Source organism: Oncorhynchus gorbuscha, linkage group LG15 (assembly GCF_021184085.1).
Source record: "Oncorhynchus gorbuscha isolate QuinsamMale2020 ecotype Even-year linkage group LG15, OgorEven_v1.0, whole genome shotgun sequence".
NCBI lineage: Eukaryota > Metazoa > Chordata > Actinopteri > Salmoniformes > Salmonidae > Oncorhynchus > Oncorhynchus gorbuscha.
Window position 1 is genome coordinate 46120244 of NC_060187.1, and position 25000 is coordinate 46145243.

At 49.2% G+C, this 25000-nt stretch overlaps 1 protein-coding gene across 7 annotated transcripts in view; it reads left to right on the forward strand.

The window, feature by feature from the left end:
• nfia (nuclear factor I/A) overlaps positions 1 to 25000 on the forward strand; it is a 190762-nt gene that overhangs the window by 120600 nt on the left and 45162 nt on the right. For all 7 annotated transcript variants that reach the window (XM_046301554.1, XM_046301553.1, XM_046301555.1 and 4 more), the window contains exons 3-4: positions 6306 to 6368; positions 13689 to 13763. In XM_046301554.1, the coding sequence (XP_046157510.1) occupies positions 6306 to 6368; positions 13689 to 13763 (138 nt within the window). The remainder of the gene's footprint in view (positions 1 to 6305; positions 6369 to 13688; positions 13764 to 25000) is intronic.

The window sequence follows — 25000 nt, forward strand, 5'->3', positions numbered from 1 at the left end:
GAGGTAGAGATGGATCGGGTAGATGGAAGTATAGATGAATGTGGAGAGGTAGAGATGGATCGGGTAGATGGGAGTATAGATGAATGTGGAGAGGTAGAGCTGGATCGGGTAGATGGAAGTATAGATGAATGTGGAGAGGTAGAGATGGATCGGGTAGATGGAAGTATAGATGAATGTGGAGAGGTAGAGATGGATCGGGTAGATGGAAGTATAGATGAATGTGGAGAGGTTGAGATGGATCGGGTAGATGGAAGTATAGATGAATGTGGAGAGGTAGAGATGGATCGGGTAGATGGAAGTATAGATGAATGTGGAGAGGTAGAGATGGATCGGGTAGATGGAAGTATAGATGAATGTGGAGAGGTAGAGATGGATCGGGTAGATGGGAGTATAGATGAATGTGGAGATGGGTGAAGAGAGAGGTGGGGATGATAGATGATGACGAAGGAGAGTTGTTGAGGTGAAGACAGGCTGGAATGGAGGCAGACTGGAGAAGAGGCAGCAGAGTGCTTACAGCTTTACCAGGGCTGCAGTAGCAACCGGGATCAAACCGTGAACGACCTGAACCTACACACACCTTCCTTCACTTGTGGAAACGGCAACAAATAGAATAGACAGAGGACAACTGGAGACGTTCCCTAATGCCTATGTCCAAACCTTGCACACACACACACACACACACACACACACACACACACACACACACACACACACACACACACACACACACACACACACACACACACACACACACACACACACACACACACACACACACACACACACACACACACACACACACACACACACACACACACACACACACAGTTCACCAGCCCTTGACACACTCAGTAACACACAGTGGAGTGTGTTCTTTAGTGGTTTGGGAGGGGCGTTACGGCACAAACATAACTTATTGACGTTCAGGATATTGGATAAGATAATTAAAGACGTTATTATGTCTTGTACAGTATTGAGAGACCAAACATTAGCCCTTGATGCCTGGGCTATGTTCAATGGGTAAGAGACATTTGAAAACCTTTAGAAATGGCAAGGTTCTCCTGGAACTTTTCCAATTGGAAACTTCTTTTTTCCCCTCTTTTTTTTTGTTTGTTGCCCTACTGAACAACCCGTTTTTGTTTTCTTCCAGGGCCGGTTTTCAGGCCGACGGGAAAACAGAACCCTTTATGCCCTTGTTCTTCTTCCACACTCCTCCAAGGTGGTCAGTGTTTTTATTTCCACACACGCGCTCGCGCTCAAACGCCCGGGCTGTCTAGATTGAAAGGACAGTCGGGATCTGTAAACACGGCCACCGTAACTTTACACTCGTTTGTCCCCTCTTCCTCAGCCCCGCGCACGCTCGCCAGCGGAACGCAACACATGTACACACATAACACATTCAGTACAATCAAACACACGCTAGCAATCGCACACACGCGCAGGAGTGGGATCGAGGCTGTGCCGTAGATGAGAAGCAGAAGGGTTTCCATGTAAACACTGAGCTTATTAAATATGGAGTGACGTAAGGGAGCCTGGATGAAGGTCGAGGTTAGCCAAACACTGGACACAGGGAACGCAGACAGAAACAAACTCACCCGGGCAGGCTCTCCCTATATGCTCTCTCCTTTCTCTACTTTGCCCTGGCGCAGGCTAGATATGAGTAGCGCCTGTGTGCTGACACCGTGCACTGAAAGGACCTCAGCGCACCTTCAGGTTTAACCCTACAGGGACCGATTTCAGAGAAACGTTTCAAAATGGCCGCTTACGTTTTGTCACGTACTGTAGCTACTTGAAACTTCCCACGGCTAATCTCCATGTTGATTGGGACGAGTGTTACAGTTGATATAACAAAACCCACATCAAGTGTCCCGGTGGTGGATTGTTCTGGAAGGGCTCTCCGGTCATGTACCATTTCATTCCGAGGAAGGGAGGGTGTCAGGGTGATGGAGAGAGGAGGGAGGGATGGAGGACGAGAGGCTTACGGGAATGCCAAATTAAATCCGAAGGTTTTGGCGAATCCGGCCACAATCGTTCGACAAAGCCCGGGCTTGACGCTCAACTCGGCGAGAGGGGTTGGAGAAGAAAAAAAAGCTCGGGAGGGAGACGAGAGGAGACGATACTTGTGAAAACAATAAGCCAATCCCTGTGGCTTCACCTTCCATTGATGGCGGACAGAAAGGGCCGTTTGTATTTCTAAATGAAGTTTCTGCCTCCTCTTTTATTGGCATGCGTGTTCCTGGGCTCAGTGTGCAAAAGGGCCTTTAGAAAGCAGGGTTTTAACACACAATTGGATTACAGCACGAGCACTTGGTGGGAAAGCGGGCCGGCGGGAGGGAGAGGGACCCGGGAGAGGTACAGAGGGTTTGGCGCATGCATAATGAAGTGGCCGCTGGGGCGGGCTGAGCGGGCCAGGCGGTGTTCCCCTCTCAGTCGAGGCTCAGAGGGGGAGAGGGGGGGGAGAGAAGGTAAGAAAGAGACACTGGAGACTGCGAGCGAACGAGGGGGAGACTGAAGAGAGGGAGAGAACTGTGGGATGGAGGGAGGAAAAAGAGAGGGTACACAGAGGCCGAAGGAGCGAGGGAGGCCGAAGGAGCGAGGGAGGCCGAAGGAGCGAGGGAGGCCGAAGGAGCGAGGGAGGCCGAAGGAGCGAGGGAGGCCGAAGGAGCCGAAAGAGACAAATCTGGGAGAAGACGGGGAGAGCGCAGACAGAAAGAGACTAGAGTGAAGCAGAGAGAGATAGGAGAGGGAGGGACGAGACAGAGGGATGACCTGGGAATGTGTGTGTCTGAGGCAAAGAGCTGCACCAGTAGAGCAGTCAGCACACATGCAGCCGCGAGGACGTCCCCTAACGATCTAATTAGTGTGTCAACTCGTTCACTAATTCAACTACCAGCCATGAAGACATTCCATACACACACACACGCACATTCCCCCAGCTCTCCTCATCTCTCTTCCAGGCCCGAGACACCACTATATACTCCCACTCTAGTAGTAGTATAACGTACTCTACTGTAATCTGCTCTCTCCCATTGGTCCGTTTAATAGACGAGGGCCTGCTCGTAAAAGTTTACCAGCTCGGTGGTTAAGAGTGTTACTGGTCTAGCCAGGTCGTGTTAAAGACAATACAGAGAACCAACGGTATGCAGCCACAGTTAGACCCTAGGTCGTATTCATTAGGTAGCAAACGGACTGAAACACGGATAGACAACCTGAGAGTGTCCAATCAGAAATGCTTGTTTTCTGTTACAAAACATTTTGCTACGGTGTGCACTAATGAACACGACCCAGGCTTTCCTCTCTCTCTCTCTCACTCACTCTCTCTCTCTCTCTCATGACTCCGTTGTAAAAAAAAATGTTGGTTGCTATGGTGAAAATACAGCCTCACACAGCTCGGACCGTTAATTAGTCGTATGAAAGTTATTGGCCCGCCGTAGAAGGAGCTGTGACACTAATCCTGCAATGTATTAATGCCTCCAGTGAGGGGTGATAAATTCCATGACAGTGCACATTCATAACGGCGTAACCATAGTGAACGGTCTCTTATCCAGCCGTTGATCTATGGTGGCTGTAGTGCATCCTCTGTCTGGACTGGAAGGAGGTGCGTGGGGGGGGGGGTCTTTTGGCTTTCTTTACTTTCTGTACCCCACCGGTCCCCCCCATCAAGTGCCCACCCCTTCAGGGCTCTTAGACGTAGTAGTGAAGGGTGGGAGGTGGTCAGAGCCCTATACCAGACACGGCCCCTGGCTCTAGTCCTCTCCTCCTTCCCTTCAGACGGAGGGAGAGAAAGATAAAGAGCGACTTGTTAAGGGACTTGTATAGAGGCTGTGTGAATAGGTCTTGTTTGTGTGTGTGTGTGGGGGAGGGGGGTTCGTTGTTTGTTGTTTAGTGTGTTTTTTTTGTTGTTTTGTTTTAATCGGCCAGATTTTTGCCCCCCCCCCCCCTTTCTCCCAGCTCTGAGGGCCCTCAACAGGGGGTAAATGCAGATGTGAGACACAGTCTGGGTCTCACGCCTCATTTGCATATTTAATTAGCGAGGGGGAAAGGCGCGTGAGAGCCGGGGTAGACTAGGGTGGGGGGGGGGCTGTGGACTGTGTGAAAGTGCCTCCCCCACCCACACCCAGCAGCACCCAGCCACTAGCCTCATGCCCCCGGCGAACCACCCCCACCCCACCCCTCTTTCAACCGCCTCTGTTCGGTTGCTGGGGGGGACGTTTTGTTCCGCGGGCCTCCCAATTGCCTTTGTTTTAAGCTGTTGATGCAGACCACAAACGCTGAGCAGAATGCAAACAAGTTCCCTCTAAATTGTTTACTTTGTCTTGCGAGTGGAGGGAAACCACCAGCCAAAAACCTTTCTCCTTTTTTTGATTTGTTTTAGTATTTCAAGCAACACTTTTGACTTTCTGTCCTCCCTTCGCTGTTTTTGCCGCCTTTCGTTGCCCGTCACCCCTCTTGACGTTCCAGTCACGTATGTTCGGAACGTTTTTCTTTTTGTTTCCCCCCGCGTCATTGGTTGCCTCGGAAATGGACCTTTTACACTCTCCCCCCCGACAGATCAAAGGGGTCAATCAGCTTGTCTGGTAACACTTGCCTCTGAAAAATCTTTGTTTTTAGAGATAAACATTTGGTGTAAAACGCACTCAGCCTGATTTCTCTCGCCAGCAACAGAGCAGAAAAACATTTCGGGGGGCGGTGGGGGGGGGGGGGGGGTGAAACTCTATGCCAAAAAACCATGGTCCTGGTTCGATTTTATCTCAGCCTTGTTAAGATAAGTACCTCCTCTTGCAACTATTTCACTACTCTGGCAAACATCTTGTACCTATTTCAGTAGAACACAAGCAAACTAGTTTCAGTGAATCAGCCTTCCAGCCTATGTGTAGCAGCAATACCAGGCACGTCGTCCTATCAGCCCAGCAGGCCTTGAGTCATAGCTCTCTGTCTCTCTGCTTGGCTCTCTTCAGTCCCGACTCCCAGAGTGGAGATGGGTAATATTTCTCCCACTCCCAACAATTTTATCTGCAGCCCGTCGGATCGATACAACCCAGCAGCAGCTAAATCATCCAGAGGTTATGTTCCTCTGCCATTTTTGGCAGCAGTATAAAAAATAAAAAAAGGGGGGGAGTCGAAAAAAAAGGGGGAGGCGAAACATAAGGAGCGGACTTCTTCGGCACCAAGAACGGCTCTTTTTACACGTGACTTCCCTCACAGTCGCTGTCACCGCTAACGACGGTGTTAGACGTTCTTGCGCCGTGGCAGAAGAATTGCCCGTAAAATGTATGGGTTTTATGAGCCATGGATGGAGTTGTTGCGGCAGGCATCGGCTTCTTAGTGTTTCTCCAGCCAGACCAATTTCCAAAAGTGTTTGCCAACAGTGTGACATCCTCGCACTGGGCTTTCTCTCCAGAAGCCTTATTCCCCCTTTCCTTTCCCCAACCACAAATTCCTCAACTCCTTCCCCACCTCTGACCGACACCACATCTGAAAACATGTCAGTCTAAAACCCCAGAAAAACACTCCGACACCCCACGCCACCACACCTTTCCACACAACACCCACAGACAGCGTAGTGCACTGTCAGGACAGTGAAGACGCTGACACAGGCTGGACAGCACAGTAGAGTACGATGAGACGAAGGCAGAGTCAATGTCATCGAGGAGGAGGGGCATCGACCCACCACACTAGACCAGACGAGCCAGTAGTCTACAGTAGCTTTAGCCCATGGCCTGTCAGTCAGTCAGTCTGTCTATAGCTACGGTTGCAGTCTCCTACAGTGTGGCTCAGGCTGTGCCAGTGTGCAGTCGATGCGTAGGCCGGGGGGGGACAGACACTCGCATCGATCGCAGAGCTTGAGACATGGGGGCTAGGGTTTCACCTGAGCACACTCATTCACACACACACACACACACACACACACACACACACACACACACACACACACACACACACACACACACACACACACACACACACACACACACACACACACACACACACACACACACACACTCACACAGAACACACCCGGCGGGTTGGGTTAACCCTCTGACTGTAGGCAATCCCCCGACCGCACTCACATGCACAGTACTGTGGTGACAAAATGCATTGAGTATTGCGACCGAAGAATCTTACCCTATCCGCGTCTTTTCATGGACTCAGTTTCGCAGTCTTGTCTTACCTTGTGTATATCCATGGCGTCTCCTTGTCGACGAAAAATGTACCATCTTGGCTTTCATGAAAGTTACGTAGTGAGACCCTTTGCTCCAGTCCCTTACAGTATCTCTCTCTCTCTCTCTTCTCTCTCTCTCTAGATGGCCAGTCAGACAGTCCCAACCAGCAGAGTGAGTCTGACATCAAGGACCAGCCTGAGAACGGTAAGAGTCTAATGACAACGTTGTACTCTACTATAGAACTACTGTCGTACTACTGTGGTATACTAGTACTATCATAGCACATTTGATTTATGAAGTGCTTTTTCTGCAATCGTGCTACTAAAATGACCAGTACACAGGTGTGTGTGTGTGTGTGTGTGTGTGTGTGTGTGTGTGTGTGTGTGTGTGTGTGTGTGTGTGTGTGTGTGTGTGTGTGTGTGTGTGTGTGTGTGTGTGTGTGTGTGTGTGTGTGTGTGTGTGTGTGTGTGTGTGTGTGTAAGTTCACCTGTCTTCATTCCTACTCCTGCCCGTCTGTAAAATTACACCCCCAACCAGTGCCTGCCGAGCCAATGCTTTGAAAATACTTCCCTCCTTGAAGTGATCACTGATCTCAACACGACTGGATTGCGCAAAGCCGTGTGGCGTGTAGAGTCCTTGCTTTAACCTACGGTATCCAATCACGTCAGAGCAGTGTTCACTTGAAGGGAGGAAGGAAGTCTTACTATTTTTTTTATTGACAAAACAATGACAAAGGTGCAATCGGGTAATGGGACATTTTTCTTATTTTTAGTGTCAAATGGGAAGGTCCATTCCACATACGTCCACTTCTATTCACATTCACTTAACCTTCCTGTACGATTTTAAACTACAGTACTTTCTGCCAGTTGGATTTTTTAAATTATCCGTGCCAAAAATTGTCTGGCCACTGTCGGGGAGAAAGAGTTGATTTATTTTTCAACCCCCCCCCGCGCCGAAACCACACAGACACACACACACGGACATGTGTTTTGCCTTCGCTAAGCAGTGTGGTTGTGGCCCAGCCAGGCCTCTTCTCCTGGGCTGCTCGGAGCTGACGATTTACAACACGCTCACCCCCGTGTGAACATCTAGCACCTTAAAGCCAAAGGGGAGACGGGAGGCCATTACCTAGCCACGAGAAGAGTGTGTGTTTGGGGAGGGGGGGGGGGGGGGGGTTGACCATCTCTCTCATAAGTGTCTAGTGTTGTTTTTATAACATGACCATATCTTAAGATTGTCCCTGCCAACACCCCGTTGCCTTATAACAAATGTCTTTCCCACTCCCCAGATAGCTGGGAGTGGTACTTAGTATAGGGAGAGGGACCTATTTGCGCGTGACACCACCCCGCCTTGTGTTTGTGTTTGGGACTTTTTATAGCAATTAACACAGACAGACAGATGAGGAGCTTGTTTATTCCCCCACCCCCCTTCCCTCTCTCCTTCTCTCCCCCCTCCCTCTCACCTCCCCTCCTCCTCTCACCCCCTGGCCCATATGTAGCTGATGTCATCCGCTCATCTGCTCTCTCTCTCTCTCTCTCTCTCTCTCTCTCTCTCTCTCTCTCTCTCTCTCTCTCTCTCTCTCTTTTTTCCTCCCCTGTGGATGAACTGAAGTTCGCACCATCTTGCATGTGCCTCTCTTGTGGATATCCAACATCACCTCCCATAATGCCTGTGTGATATTTTAGTTTTATTTATTTGATTTAATGTTTTCTTTTTTTGGGAGGGAGCCAAAGTCCATCTGCTGGCTGGCTGTAGCGCCGGGTCGAGATGAGTTGTGCATGTGTGGGTACTCAGCAGAGGGAATAATCCCTCCCTCCCTCCCTCCCACGCACACACACACACACACACACACACACACACACACACACACACACACACACACACACACACACACACACACACACACACACACACACACACACACACACACACACACACACACACACACACACACACACACACACACACACACACACTTCCTAAAAGTCACCTCAGCCTAACAGACAGGTCATCTCAACCGCTCAATCATGTACTGTACCAGATAATAGTTGATGTCTCAACCTAACATATAGCTCACACTATGTCTCAACCTAACATACAGCTCACACTATGTCTCAACCTAACCTACAGCTCACACTATGTCTCAACCTAACCTACAGCTCACACTATGTCTCAACCTAACCTACAGCTCACACTATGTCTCAACCTAACCTACAGCTCACACTATGTCTCAACCTAACATACAGCTCACACTATGTCTCAACCTAACCTACAGCTCACACTATGTCTCAACCTAACCTACAGCTCACACTATGTCTCAACCTAACCTACAGCTCACACTATGTCTCAACCTAACCTACAGCTCACACTATGTCTCAACCTAACCTACAACTCACACTATGTCTCAACCTAACCTACAGCTCACACTATGTCTCAACCTAACCTACAGCTCACACTATGTCTCAACCTAACCTACAGCTCACACTATGTCTCAACCTAACCTACAGCTCACACTATGTCTCAACCTAACCTACAGCTCACACTATGTCTCAACCTAACCTACAGCTCACACTGTCTCAACCTAACCTACAGCTCACACTATGTCTCAACCTAACATACAGCTCACACTGTCTCAACCTAACCTACAGCTCACACTATGTCTCAACCTAACCTACAGCTCACACTGTCTCAACCTAACCTACAACTCACACTATGTCTCAACCTAACATACAGCTCACACTGTCTCAACCTAACCTACAGCTCACACTATGTCTCAACCTAACCTACAGCTCACACTGTCTCAACCTAACCTACAGCTCACACTATGTCTCAACCTAACATACAGCTCACACTGTCTCAACCTAACATAAAGCTCACACTGTCTCAACCTAACCTACAGCTCACACAATGTCTCAACCTAACATACAGCTCACACTATGTCTCAACCTAACATACAGCTCACACTGTCTCAACCTAACCTACAACTCACACTGTCTCAACCTAACCTACAGCTCACACTATGTCTCAACCTAACCTACAGCTCACACTGTCTCAACCTAACCTACAGCTCACACTGTCTCAACCTAACATACAGCTCACACTATGTCTCAACCTAACCTACAGCTCACACTATGTCTCAACCTAACATACAGCTCACACTATGTCTCAACCTAACCTACAGCTCACACTATGTCTCAACCTAACATACAGCTCACACTGTCTCAACCTAACCTACAGCTCACACTGTCTCAACCTAACCTACAGCTCACACTATGTCTCAACCTAACATACAGCTCACACACTGTCTCAACCTAACATACAGCTCACACTATGTCTCAACCTAACCTACAGCTCACACTGTCTCAACCTACAGCTCACACTGTCTCAACCTAACATACAGCTCACACTATGTCTCAACCTAACCTACAGCTCACACTGTCTCAACCTAACCTACAGCTCACACTGTCTCAACCTAACATACAGCTCACACTGTCTCAACCTAACCTACAGCTCACACTGTCTCAACCTAACCTACAGCTCACACTGTCTCAACCTAACATACAGCTCGCACTGTCTCAACCTAACATACAGCTCACACTATGTCTCAACCTAACCTACAGTTTATTTCTCTCCCAGAGACCAACCACCTTGCCCAACCCATCTAGAATAAACACTAAACCTTGTCACACAGTCCTAGCCCCTACCACCTACACTCGGTTTGATCAATTCCACCCAACACTAGTGTGACATATAAAATGCCACAGGGTGCCTCCTAAAAGTAAACGCTGAATGGCTGTTGCTCTGCATCGCTCTAGTTTCAGTCGGTGTACTCGGCGCTGCATAGGCAGAGTAACTATACCGTCAGCTTTGGCCCACTAACTTAGACATATCCTGCACTTGACCCTGGCGGTTAGAATAGAGAAGCTGTGGTTTCAACAATGCTGACTCCACACACACTTTACTACCTCTTCCCCTCCTCACCCACACCCAGTGCTCTGACGCGACGTCGCCTCGTCTCGCCCCCCCCCCGCCTCTGTCGTCAGCACAGGAAAACATGCTGTGTGACTGTGAGGGGAAAGTGTGTGTGTGTTCAAATATGTGTTTGCAAATGTTTGTGTGTCTGCGCAAGTGTGTGACTGAGAAAGCGTGTGTGTGTGTGTGTGTGTGTGTGTGTGTGTGTGTGTGTGTGTGTGTGTGTGTGTGTGTGTGTGTGTGTGTGTGTGTGTGTGTGTGTGTGTGTGTGTGTGTGTGTGTGTGTGTGTGTGTGTGTGTGTGTGTGTGTGTGTGGCCTTTCCTGGTTAACCTTGACCCATGGGTCCGGGTGCTACGTGCTGTTTGACAAAGCTTGACTGGTGTCTTTCGAGGACAAGAGGCTTGTTGTACAATCCACAGGCCATTAGATAAGACCAGAGGATATCCTCGCCTTTACACCCTCTACTGCTGCACACATATGAAACAATACACACACACACGTTTTTAGAAACAATACACACACATGTTTTATAAACAATACACACACATGTTTTATAAACAATACACACACGTTTTATACACACACACGTTTTAGAAACAATACACACACACACACACGTTTTAGCAGCAATACACACACACACGTTTTAGAAACAATACACACACACGTTTTAGAAACAATACACACACACGTTTTAGCAGCAACACACACACATTTTAGAAACAATACACACACACACGTTTTAGCAGCAACACACACACGTTTTTAGAAACAATACACACACACACACATTTTAGCAGCAACACACACATGTTTTAGAAACAATACACACACACACGTTTTAGAAACAATACACACACACGTTTTAGAAACAATACACACACACACGTTTTAGCAGCAATACACACACACACGTTTTAGAAACAATACACACACACACACGTTTTAGAAACAATACACACACACGTTTTAGAAACAATACACACACACGTTTTAGCAGCAACATACACACATTTTAGAAACAATACACACACACACACACGTTTTAGCAACAACACACACACATTTTAGAAACAATACACACACACACACATTTTAGCAGCAACACACACACGTTTTAGCAGCCACACACACACGTTTTAGCAGCAACACACACATGTTTTAGCAACAATACACACACACACGATTTAGAAACAATACACACACACCTGTTTTAGCAGCAACACACACACATGTTTTAGAAACAACTCACAAACACGTTTTAGCAACAATACAAACACACACACACATTTTTGAAACAACTAACACACACGTTTTAGCAACAATACCCACACACGTTTTGGAAACAATGTACACACGTTTTAGCCACAATACACACACACACACACACATTTTAGCAAACAGAAAAGCACTTGTTGATATGTCAAAAGTTTTCTCTGACTTGTCATTGTTTGGTAGGGACACGTTTTCTCTCCCCTAACTCAGTTGAACTTGGGCCTCAACCTTTTTTCCTCCCTCCCTCCCACGCCGTTGAGCTGAGTTTTTTTGGTCTCCCTTGCCAGTCAGAGGGGAGGTTAGCTCTCCCAGCTCTTATGAAAGCCGAACCTCTGGCTCGTCCTACCCTCCTCTCTTTCTCTTACTTCTCCCTCTCTTTTCCCCCTTCTCCCTCTTCTGCCCTCTCTCTAACTCTCTTTCTCAGCCCCCCCCCTCTCTCTCTCTGTCTCAGTGGACACAGCTGGGAGTGATTATCCTTGTTGAGATATAGAAGCCCAGCCCCCCCCCTGTCTCCCTATACGAGGCGCTCACTCATGGAAATGGCCTTGTTGAACCCGGGCTGCCGAGTGCATATATATATATATATACCTTCCTGCTCCCTGTACCAGCAGCTCAGGCTAGTGCGCTGTGGCTATGCTATGCCGCTGTGTCCTACAATCCCACAGTGGGGCTGTGTTATGCTCTCTGCACAGACGGACAGACAGACAGACATGCCCGAACACACACACACACACACGCTTTGTGTAATTGTTGTTTCACAAGTATGTAAAGCATGGAAACTTTGACTTCTCTACGACACACACACACACACACACACACACACACACACACACACACACACACACACACACACACACACACACACACACACACACACACACACACACACACACACACACACACACACACACACACACGCGTGTATATATATATAGTGTACGCTCACAATTTAACTTGCCTATGGACACACACGGGGACACACACAAATATACTGTACACACACTATTTAACTTAACGCTTAGCACACGTGCGCGCACACACTCTTTTTCAAACTTCCTCTCCCTCCTGGTCTCTCTCAATTCTCCGACACACACTTTCCGTCTCTCTCTGTCTGTCTCTGAATTTTCACATTCTCATTTTCCTTCTTTCTCTTGTTTGTCACGTTCCCCCTCGTTCCCCCTCTTTCCCCCATGTTCCCCCTCTTTCCCGTTCGCACTGCTTCTCCAGCACACCATTTCTCTCCTTCGTTCTCCTTTCCTCTTGTCCTGTTTATTCCTCTCTCATCTCTTTCTCAATCCCACTCCTTCTCTTTCCCTCTCTGCCCCATCCCCCCCCCCCCCCCCCCCCGTCCAGTCTCAGGGGCGTCTGCGCGGGAGTGCTCTGTGGGTCTACAGACTTTCAGCTAATGTCAGCAGTTTGGCTCGCAATGAGCCGTATATATTATCGCTCTCTCACGCAAGAGGCTCTCTTTCTGTCTACCTCTCTCCCTGCCTCTTAGTATCTATCTCTCTGCCTCTACCCCCGTCCACCCTCTACTCTCTCTGCCTCTACCCCCGTCCACCCTCTACTCTCTCTGTCAGTTGCCTTCTTTATGTATGAATCTAGTGGTCCACATGCTGCAGGTCTCCTCAGCCACCGACCAGAGTTTCACCTGCCAACACTCCCTGTATGGGGGTGGGTGTACCTAATTCCCTTAATAGTGTACTACGTTTGAGCAGACTACTATGGGCCCCTGGTCCAACGCAGTGCGCTATAAGGCTATTGCGTGCTGTCTGGGACACAGTTCTGGGCAATGAAGATGAGTTGTGAGGGGGGAAAGTGTAGGAAAGCATGTCCAAAGTTTTGGAAAAAAGTCTTAGAAGATGGGTGGAGATGGGATTTAGTTCGACACTCAAATTTGTTTACTACCAACTCAAGACATGCTCCAGTAGTTTGATTAGGGGCCCTCCTGGAGCCCCCTGCTGTAGTGTTGGGAGAGGCAAACACACACCCATGGGGACAGAGGCCCCAGATGTGCCCTGCCCTCTGGGTTACCCTAAACACACCCTCCTCCCCCACACGGCCTCTCTTTCCCACCGAGGCATGGAAGGGTGGGTGTGTTTGTGCGTGTGTGTGTGTTGCGTAACAGGAGAGAATGTCGTGGTGTGTGTTTGAAAAGAAACGTGGGGAATCCTGTACCTCTTCCCTTATACCTCCTCTTTCATGTTTCCGATCCCTCTGTTGGCAATAGCATCACCTTGTGCTTTTCTATCTCTCTCTCTCTCTCGCGCTTTTAGGACATCTTGGCTTCCAGGACAGCTTCGTCACATCGGGGGTCTTCAGTGTTGCTGAACTCGTGCGAGTCTCACAGAGTAAGTTTGTCCATCTTGTTATTTCAATCTCTATCTCTTTATTCTCTCCCTTACCCTCCCTCTCTCTCTCTCTTTCCTTTCCTCCCTCTCTCTCTCTTTCCCTCCCTCCCTCTCTCTCTCTTTCCCTCCCTCCCTCTCTCTCTCTTTCCCTCCCTCTCTCTCTCTCTCTTTCCTTCCCCCACTCCCTCTTTTCCTGTCCCCATCCCTCTCTTTTCCTCCCTCCCTCTCTCTCTCTTTCTCTCTCTCTTTCTCTCCCTCTCTCTCTTTTTTTCCCTCTCTCTCTCCCTCTCTCTTTCCCTCTCTCCCCCTCCCTCTCTCTCTCTTCCATTCTCCCTGTCTCTCCCCCTCCCTCTCTCTCTCTTCCATTCTCCCTGTCTCTCCCCACTCCCTCTCTCTCTCTTCCATTCTCCCTGTCTCTCCCCCCCCTCCCTCTCTCTCTCTTCCATTCTCCCTGTCTCTCCCCCTCCCTCTCTCTCTCTTCCATTCTCCCTGTCTCTCCCCCTCCCTCTCTCTCTCTTCCATTCTCCCTGTCTCTCCCCGCCTCCCTCTCTCTCTCTTCCATTCTCCCTGTCTCTCCCCCACTCCCTCTCTCTCTCTTCCATTCTCCCTGTCTCTCCCCCCCACTCCCTCTCTCTCTCTTCCATTCTCCCTGTCTCTCCCCCCTCCCTCTCTCTCTCTTCCATTCTCCCTGTCTCTCCCCCCCCTCCCTCTCTTTTCCCTGTCTCTCCCTCCCTCCCTCTCCCTCTCTCTTTCCCTGTCTCTCCCCCTCCCTCTCTCTCTCTTCCATTCTCCCTGTCTCTCCCCCCCCTCTCTCTCTCTTCCATTCTCCCTGTCTCTCCCCCCCCTCCCTCTCTCTCTCTTCCATTCTCCCTGTCTCTCCCCCCTCCCTCTCTCTCTCTTCCATTCTCCCTGTCTCCCCCCTCCCTCTCTCTCTCTTCCATTCTCCCTGTCTCTCCCCCCTCCCTCTCTCTTTCCCTCTCTCCCTCCCTCTCCCTCTCTCTTTCCCTGTCTCTCCCCCTCCCTCTCTCTCTATTCCATTCTCCCTGTCTCTTCCCCCTCCCTCTCTCTCTCTTCCATTCTCCCTGTCTCCCCCTCCCTCTCTCTCTCTCTCTTTCCTTTTCTCCCTCTCTCTCTCTTTCCCCCTCCCTCTCTCTCTCTTCCATTCTCCCTGTCTCTCCCCCTCCCTCTCTCTCTCTTCCATTCTCCCTGTCTCTCCCCCCCCTCCCTCTCTCTCTCTCTTCCATTCTCCCTGTCTCCCCCACCCTCCCTCTCTCTCTCTCTTTCCTTTCCTCCCTCTCTCTCTCTTCCCCCCCTCTCTCTCTCTTCCATTCTCCCTGTCTCTCCCCCCTCCCTCTCTCTCTCTCTTCCATTCTCCCTGTCCCCCCCCTCCCTCTCTCTCTCTCTTTCCTTTCCTCCCTCTCTCTCTCTTTCCCCCCTCCCTCTCTCTCTCTTCCATTCTCCCTGTCTCTCCCCCCTCCCTCTCTCTCTCTTACATTCTCCCTGTCTCTCCCCCTCCCTCTCTCTCTCTTCCATTCTCCCTGTCTCTCCCCCTCCCTCTCTCTCTCTTCCATTCTCCCTGTCTCTCCCTCCCTCCCTCCCTCTCTCTCTCTTCCATTCTCCCTGTCTCTCCCCCTCCCTCTCTCTCTCTTCCATTCTCCCTGTCTCTCCCCCTCCCTCTCTCTCTCTTCCATTCTCCCTGTCTCTCCCCCCATCCCTCTCTCTCTCTTCCATTCTCCCTGTCTCTCCCCCTCCCTCTCTCTCTCTTCCATTCTCCCTGTCTCTCCCTCCCTCCCTCTCTCTCTCTTCCATTCTCCCTGTCTCTCCCCCTCCCTCTCTCTCTCTTCCATTCTCCCTGTCTCTCCCCCCCCCTCTCTCTCTCTTCCATTCTCCCTGTCTCTCCCTCCCTCCCTCTCTCTCTCTTCCATTCTCCCTGTCTCTCCCTCCCTCCCTCTCTCTCTCTTCCATTCTCCCTGTCTCTCCCCCCTCCCTCTCTCTCTCTTCCATTCTCCCTGTCTCTCCCCCCCCCTCTCTCTCTCTTCCATTCTCCCTGTCTCTCCCTCCCTCCCTCTCTCTCTCTTCCATTCTCCCTGTCTCTCCCCCTCCACAAAGAGATCCCTGCAGGCTGTGATTTGATTGCAGATCTGCCATCGATATGGTCCGGCCCACTAATGCAATTTATCAGGACCAGTACGGAGAGCCCCCCCCCCACACACACACACACACACACACACACACACACACACACACACACACACACACACACACACACACACACACACACACACACACACACACACACACACACACACACACACACACACACACACACACACACACACACACACATACTCTCTTAATGAACTAAGAGCAAACCCCAAATCTCTCCCAAATCAGACAGTCGGCTAAAAGCAAAGACCCAGATCAACTAAGATCTGGGCCCTTATTCCCAAAGGACTGATAGGACCAGTTGCCTTTTAGATCATAAGGAAATAATACATGGGGGGAACCTGATCCTAGATCAGCACTCCTACACTGAGCCGCTGCATTACACGCCCTGGAGTCCCTTTTATTTCAGGTAAGGCTGGAAGTGAACTAAAACAAGACCAGGCACCCGTCTGCTGTGGCATCATAGCTGGTCCCCAAGACCCGACAAGAAGGCCTACGTAATGATCGCCTGGTGTGTCGTGTTGGGACTGGGGGACTCTGTAGGACCTGCGTGTAAAAGCCCTCTAGGGGAAGGAGAATGGGGCAACGAGAAAGTGAAGGGGTGAGAAAGAGGTGAGGGACGTAGCGAGACGAAGTACTGAGCAAAAGAAAGCCATCGTCGTCGTTCGGATAAGGAGGAGGAGACGGGAAAGACAAAAGAGAGAGATGGGAGGAGAGGCAGAGTGAGAAAGGGAGGGGAGGGGAAGCAAACGTGACCTTTAAAAAGTGCCGTCTACGCGCAACACGGGGCGGTAGAGAGAGGGGGGTAGAGAGTGAGGGAGGGATGGATGGAGGGAGGAGAGTGACAGAGTGCAGAACAATCCATACGGCCCTGTCGATAGCCCCCGCTAACAATAGCCCATTGAAAGTGCCTGTCAGCACTCCGGCTGGAGCCCCTTTTGATCAAAGGTGCATTGATGACCACCCTACCACACACACACACACAGACACACACACACACTGTCGTGACCCAATACTGGGCTGGGCTGGGCCGCACCACACCTAGGACCAGCCATAGTGGGGATGGTCAGGGAGATGCGGGGGGAGGTGAGACGGGGAGGGGGGAGTTGGGGGAGACCGGAGTGCCAAGGGGATCCAGACAGGGCGGACCCGGGCAGCCGGCCCACCGTGTGAATCCCCCCCCCCACTAGGATTTAACCTACACACACACATAGGCACACACACACAACCCCCCCCTTCTCAGTCTCACAGAGCTGGCACCCAGGTCTTGGCCCTCTCCAGATGCCTCCATTGTGTTGGCAGAGGACAGGGTAGGGCAGGGCAGACCCATCGTGTGTGTGTGTGTGCGCGTGTGTGTGTGTGTGTGTGTGTGTGTGTGTGTGTGTGTGTGTGTGTGTGTGTGTGTGTGTGTGTGTGTGTGTGTGTGTGTGTGTGTGTGTGTGTGTGTGTGTGTGTGTGTGTGTGTGTGTGTGTGTGTGTGAGACGTGTCAGGCAAGCAATCAGACAATCGTTTATTGTGGAGTTGTGTGTGTCTGTTTGGGACGAAACCAGAAGGATCTCTTGATCCTGAGTGTACAATAGGTTGTGTTCTATTGGGACGTGTGTGTGTGTGTGTGTGTGTGTGTGTGTGTGTGTGTGTGTGTGTGTGTGTGTGTGTGTGTGTGTGTGTGTGTGTGTGTGTGTGTGTGTGTGTGTGTGTGTGTGTGTGTGTGTGTGTGTGTGTGAGAGAGAGGGGGTGTATGTGTATCACTAGCTTGTGATATTAGTCTGATTAGCGCAGGCATAGCGCGGCCCCCGCATCAGAAGTCCTGGCATGTGATGGTTAACAAGATTAAGGAATATGCATAATGGATCTGGTTCTATGAAGAGTTGGGCTTTTATCCCAACATCTGTGACACGGGTGGGGGTGGGGGGGGTAGAAGAAAGGAAGTTACCGGGTGGCATATGTTTTCTGGAAGATTTCTTTCTCTCTCTCTCTCTTACAAACTTTTTATTTTGCTGTTTCTCGCTATCCCTCTCTCTCTACCACTCTCTCTCTACCACTCTCTCTCTACCACTCTCTCTCTCTCTCTCTCTCTCTACCACTCACTATCTCTCTCTCTCTCTCTCTCTCTCTCTCTCTCTCTCTCTCTCTCTCTCTCTCTCTCTCTCTCTCTCTCTCTCTCTCTTTCTCTCGCTCTCTTCCAGCCACAACATAGCCACAAGGGAGCTTTATTCACTTAGCTACTGTACATCTGACTGACTGTGTGTGGCCCTTAAAGCTAACAGTCTAGAAAGGTTTTTTCTTCTAAATGCCCAATACATAATAAATCAAGTATGGAATGAAGTGTTGTGTTGAATACATCAAATAAAATGCCTTTGCCAATCAACAGGTCAGGCAAAGAATACTGTAAACCTTTAATACACAGACACAGTGCACATGAGACAGACCTACAGGGCTGGAACAAAACCCTGCACAACTTGTAGCAACAGGAAACTCCTGCCTCCTGACAAGGTCCATACGAGTGCACTCCAGGTTCTCTCCATCTTGAAGACGATCACAGACACACTGTCCAGCACTCTATCTGGCCATATAGAGCAATCCCCTTAGAGATTCCCCTCCCCCCCAAAACATTGACAGCACCCGTGGTTTGCCGAAGGGTGCCTGGTCTTCCCTTAAATAGCCACTGGCCCAAAGTGTCCATATCTACCCAGTCAGCAAAGCTGTATCTGTGTGTATCTGTGTGGGTGGGGGTCGACGGGTCTCTCTAAGGGGACTGCTCTATATGGCCAGATAGAGTGCTGGACAGTATACACAGCCATGACTTTGGTGGACACACACACACACACACATACACTTCCTGGGCGAATGTGTGTGTTTTTCCTTTTTTTTGTGGAACAGTTGGCATCAGAAAGCTGATGCACTTTAGCGTAATTCCAGTGGAAGTGTGGAGGTGCACGTAAGGTCGACATTATGACGCTCCGTGTGTGTGTGTGTGTGTGTGTGTGTGTGCATGCGTGGAACCAGGCAGGGGTGGGGGGGTTGACTTGTGCACAGTGCAGAAGATGAGAGGTCGTTCATGGTATTGAATGGGGCGACAGCCCCCCCCTCCCCACCCAACCCCGTCTATATGGCAGTGTGACCTTGGCTTTGTGCACCCATTACACAATTCAGTGGCAGGGCACAATCGAATCTGCTTCTGTCGATCAATATCCTATTAAAGCACCACACAAAAAAAACGAGAGAGAGGGAGGGTGGAGAGAGCGAAATGAAAGTCTTCATAAAGTTAGTGGTTATAGCTACATCGTTTTTTACATTTATTTTGGTAGTCGTGACTTGGGCGGAATTGTAATTGTCCTGTTCATTACCGGGCCCGGGTCATTTGGGCGATCGGGTATCGCCCTTTCCTTTCCATGCCTCCCTTTTTCCCTCTCTCCTCCCTTACCTATCTATGTCTCGTACATTCTATTCTACGTACATTCTATCTGTCTCTTCTGAAACAGTGTTCCTCTAATCTAGTTCACTGGTCCTTCTAGACATTCCCAATCAAATGCGGTATCACTACTTTGTCATGCCACACAGTCATGGGTTTATCTCTGTAGTCCAGTGCCAGTTTGACCAGGGCACCCTGTCGAGACAGTGCCAGTTTGACCAGGGCACCCTGTCGAGACAGTGCCAGTTTGACCAGGGCACCCTGTCGAGACAGTGCCAGTTTGACCAGGGTACCCTGTCGAGACAGTGCCAGTTTAACCAGGGAACCCTGTCGAGACAGTGCCAGTTTGACCAGGGCACCCTGTCGAGACAGTGCCAGTTTGACCAGGGCACCCTGTCGAGACAGTGCCAGTTTGACCAGGGAACCCTGTCGAGACAGTGCCAGTTTGACCAGGGCACCCTGTCGAGGCAGTGCTAGTTTGACCAGGGCACCCTGTCGAAGCAGTGCCAGTTTGACCAGGGAACCCTGTCGAGGCAGTGCCAGTTTAACCAGGGCACCCTGTCGAGGCAGTGCCAGTTTAACCAGGGAACCCTGTCGAGGCAGTGCCAGTTTAACCAGGGAACCCTGTCGAGACAGTGCCAGTTTAACCAGGGAACCCTGTCGAGACAGTGCCAGTTTGACCAGGGAACCCTGTCGAGAGAGTGCCAGTTTAACCAGGGAACCCTGTCGAGACAGTGCCAGTTTAACCAGGGAACCCTGTCGAGACAGTGCCAGTTTAACCAGGGAACACTGTCGAGACAGTGCCAGTTTAACCAGGGAACCCTGTCGAGACAGTGCCAGTTTGACCAGGGAACCCTGTCGAGACAGTGCCAGTTTGACCAGGGAACCCTGTCGAGGCAGTGCCAGTTTAACCAGGGAACCCTGTCGAGGCAGTGCCAGTTTGACCAGGGAACCCTGTCGAGGCAGTGCCAGTTTAACCAGGGCACCCTGTCGAGGCAGTGCCAGTTTAACCAGGGAACCCTGTCGAGGCAGTGCCAATTTAATCAGGGCACCCTGTCGAGGCAGTGCCAGTTTGACCAGGGAACCCTGTCGAGACAGTGCCAGTTTGACCAGGGAACCCTGTCGAGACAGTGCCAGTTTAACCAGGGAACCCTGTCGAGGCAGTGGCAGTTTAACCAGGGAACCCTGTCGAGACAGTGCCAGTTTAACCAGGGAACCCTGTCGAGACAGTGCCAGTTTGACCAGGGAACCCTGTCGAGACAGTGCCAGTTTAACCAGGGAACCCTGTCGAGACAGTGCCAGTTTAACCAGGGAACCCTGTCGAGACAGTGCCAGTTTAACCAGGGAACACTGTCGAGACAGTGCCAGTTTGACGAGGGAACCCTGTCGAGACAGTGCCAGTTTGACCAGGGAACCCTGTCGAGGCAGTGCCAGTTTAACCAGGGAACCCTGTCGAGGCAGTGCCAGTTTGACCAGGGAACCCTGTCGAGGCAGTGCCAGTTTAACCAGGGCACCCTGTCGAGGCAGTGCCAGTTTAACCAGGGAACCCTGTCGAGGCAGTGCCAGTTTAACCAGGGAACCCTGTCGAGGCAGTGCCAATTTAACCAGGGCACCCTGTCGAGGCAGTCTGTAAGATAACGTGTGTGTGTGTGTGTGTGTGTGTGTGTGTGTGTGTGTGTGTGTGTGTGTGTGTGTGTGTGTGTGTGTGTGTGTGTGTGTGTGTGTGTGTGTGTGTGTGTGTGTGTGTGTGTGTGAAGGGTTCGCGAGCCGACTAACACAAGCAAATAAATACATGTAATATAATGTAAATATCAACACTTTGTTATGGTGGATTAGATCCTATCATCCCTGTCATTAGATCCTATCATCCCTGTCATTAGATCCTATCATCCCTGTCATTAGATCCTATCATCCCTGTCATTAGATCCTATCATCCCTGTCATTAGATCCTATCATCCCTGTCATTAGATCCTATCATCCTTGTCACATTAGATCCTATCATCCCTGTCATTAGATCCTATCATCCCTGTCATTAGATCCTATCATCCCTGTCATTAGATCCTATCATCCCTGTCATTAGATCCTATCATCCCTGTCATTAGATCCTATCATCCCTGTCATTAGATCCTATCGTCCCTGTCATTAGATCCTATCATCCTTGTCACATTAGATCCTATCATCCCTGTCATTAGATCCTATCATCCCTGTCATTAGATCCTATCATCCCTGTCATTAGTAATATATAATAATAATATATGCCATTTAGCAGACGCTTTTATCCAAAGCGACTTACAGTCATGTGTGCATACATTCTACGTATGGGTGGTCCCGGGAATCGAACCCACTACCCTGGCGTTACAAGCGCCATGCTCTACCAACTGAGCTACAGAAGGACCACATTAGATCCTATCATCCCTGTCATTAGATCCTATCATCCCTGTCACATTAGATCATATCATCCCTGTCATTAGATCCTATCATCCCTGTCATTAGATCCTATCATCCCTGTCATTAGATCCTATCATCCCTGTCATTAGATCCTATCATCCCTGTCATTAGATCCTATCATCCCTGTCACATTAGATCCTATCATCCCTGTCATTAGATCCTATCATCCCTGTCATTAGATCCTATCATCCCTGTCATTAGATCCTATCATCCCTGTCATTAGATCCTATCATCCCTGTCATTAGATCCTATCATCCCTGTCATTAGATCCTATCATCCCTGTCACATTAGATCCTATCATCCCTGTCATTAGATCCTATCATCCCTGTCATTAGATCCTATCATCCTTGTCACATTAGATCCTATCATCCCTGTCATTAGATCCTATCATCCCTGTCATTAGATCCTATCATCCCTGTCATTAGATCCTATCATCCCTGTCATTAGATCCTATCATCCCTGTCATTAGATCCTATCATCCCTGTCATTAGATCCTATCGTCCCTGTCATTAGATCCTATCATCCTTGTCACATTAGATCCTATCATCCCTGTCATTAGATCCTATCATCCCTGTCATTAGATCCTATCATCCCTGTCATTAGATCCTATCATCCCTGTCATTAGATCCTATCATCCCTGTCACATTAGATCCTATCATCCCTGTCACATTAGATCCTATCATCCCTGCCATTAGATCCTATCATCCCTGTCATTAGATCATATCATCCCTGTCACATTAGGCTTATTTATTAGTTGTCACTGATGCCAATGCCACATAAGAAGATATTTACGAAGTTCCTAAAAGGGGCATGCCCACCTGGGATCCCTCCAACACACACACACACACACACACACACACACACACACACACACACACACACACACACACACACACACACACACACACACACACACACACACACACACACACACACACACACACACACACACACACACACAATGGGGCCTTGGCATGGACACCCAGAGACCAGACGACTGGGAAGAACAGGGTGAGCAAATGAATGAATAATGGAAGAGAGAAGGGCTGGCAAGGCCTTCCCTCCATCCTGCCATCCTTCTATCCAACCCCCCCTTCACCCTCAGCCACTCTGTCTGCCCCCTGGCACTCCCTGGCACCACCTCTGGGGAGACTTAATGCACACACACATCACACACACACACACACACACACACACACACACACACACACACACACACACACACACACACACACACACACACACACACACACACACACACACACACACACACACACACACACCACACGGTGTGCCAGCCTTGCCAACCCCAACAGCATCACCATGCCCCGACTGGCTCCTGTGCCAGTGGGCAGTGCCATCTGGGCGCCACACACAGCTACTGGCGGTACTGGTGTATGGGGTTAAGCAGTGCAGCTGGTATGGCTCTGGTGGCTGTGCCACAGTAGCAGCACTCAATAGCGGGTGTTAAAATATACAGTGCCTTCAGAATGTCTTCATTGGCCTAAAAAAACAATACCCCATAATGTCCAAGTGGAAGGATGTTTTTGGAAATGAATCAAACAAACAAAAAGGTGAAATGTCTTCTGTCAAATAAGTGTTCAACCCCTTTGTCATGCCAAGCCTAAATAAGTTCAGGAGTAAAAAAAAAAAGTGCTTCACTATAAGTTGCATGGACACTCTGTGTGCAATGATGGTGTTTAACATGATTTTGGAATGACTACCTCATCTCTGCACCCCACATATACAATTTCAAACGCAGATTTAACCACATAGACCAGGGAGGTTTCCCGATGCCTCGCAAATAAGGGCAGCCGTTGGCAGATTGGTTTTTAGAAAAGCAGACATTGAATATCCCCTTTGAGCATGTTGAAGTTATTAATTCCACTTTGGATGGTGTATCGATACACCCAGTCACTACAAAGATACAGACTATCTTCCTAACTCAGTTGCCGGAGAGCAAGGAAACCGCTCAGGGATTTCACCATGAGGCCAATGGTGACTTTAAAACAGTTACGGAGTTTAATGGCTGTGATAGGAGGAAAACTGAGGATGGATCAACATCATAGTTACTCCACAATGCATGTACTAACCTAAGTGACAGAGTGAGAAGAAGGAAGTCTGTACAGAATAAAACCTATTCCAAAACATGTGTCCTGTTTGCAATAAGGCTCTAAAGTAAAACTGTAAAAAGAAAAGTAAGAAATTAAGTTTTTTATAAATATAAAACGTTACGTTTGGGGCAAACACAACACATCACTGATTACAGTACCACTCATATTTTCAAGCATTGTAGTGGCTGCATCATGTTATGGGTATGCTTGACTAGGGAGGTTTTTAAAGATAAAATTAAATGGAATAGAGCTAAGCACAGGCAAAATCCTAGAGGGAAACCTGGTTCAGTCTGATTTCCAACAAACACTGGGAGATAAATTCACCTTTCACCAGGACAATAACCTAAAACACAAATCCAAAGATACTCTGGAGTTGCTTACCAAGACGACATTGAACGTTCCCGAGTGGCCTAGTTACAGTTTTGACTTAAATCGGTTTGAAAATCTATGGCAAGACTTGAAAATGTCTGTCGAGCAATGATCAACAACCAATTTGACAGAGCTTGAAGAATTTGAAACATGATAATGTGCTAATATTGTACAATCCAGGTATGTAAAGCTCTTAGAGACTTACCCAGAAAGACTCACAGCTGTAATCACTGCCAAAGGGGATTCTGACATGGGGTGTCAATACTCATGTAAATGACATGTTTCTGTATTTAATTTTTAATAAATAAAAAATCCTGGAAACATGTTTGTCATTATGGGACATTGTGTTTAGGTGGGTGAGATAAAAAATATAAAAAAATACATGGAATTCAGGCTGTAACACAACAAATGTGGAGTAAGTAATGGGGGAATGAATAATTTCTGAAGGCAGTTCCCAGTACCAGTAGTACAGCGGTAGGTCACTATCTGTCTGTCTGTTTGTGTGTGTGTGTGTGTGTGTGTGTGTGTGTGTGTGTGTGTGTGTGTGTGTGTGTGTGTGTGTGTGTGTGTGTGTGTGTGTGTGTGTGTGTGTGTGTGTGTGTGTGTGTGTGTGTGTGTGTGTGTGTGTGTGTGTGTGTGTGTGTGTGAAGCCCCACCAGGAGTGTGTGTGTGTGTGTGTGCATGCGTGCGTGCGTATGGGTGTGAGAAGCCCCACCAGGAGTGTGTG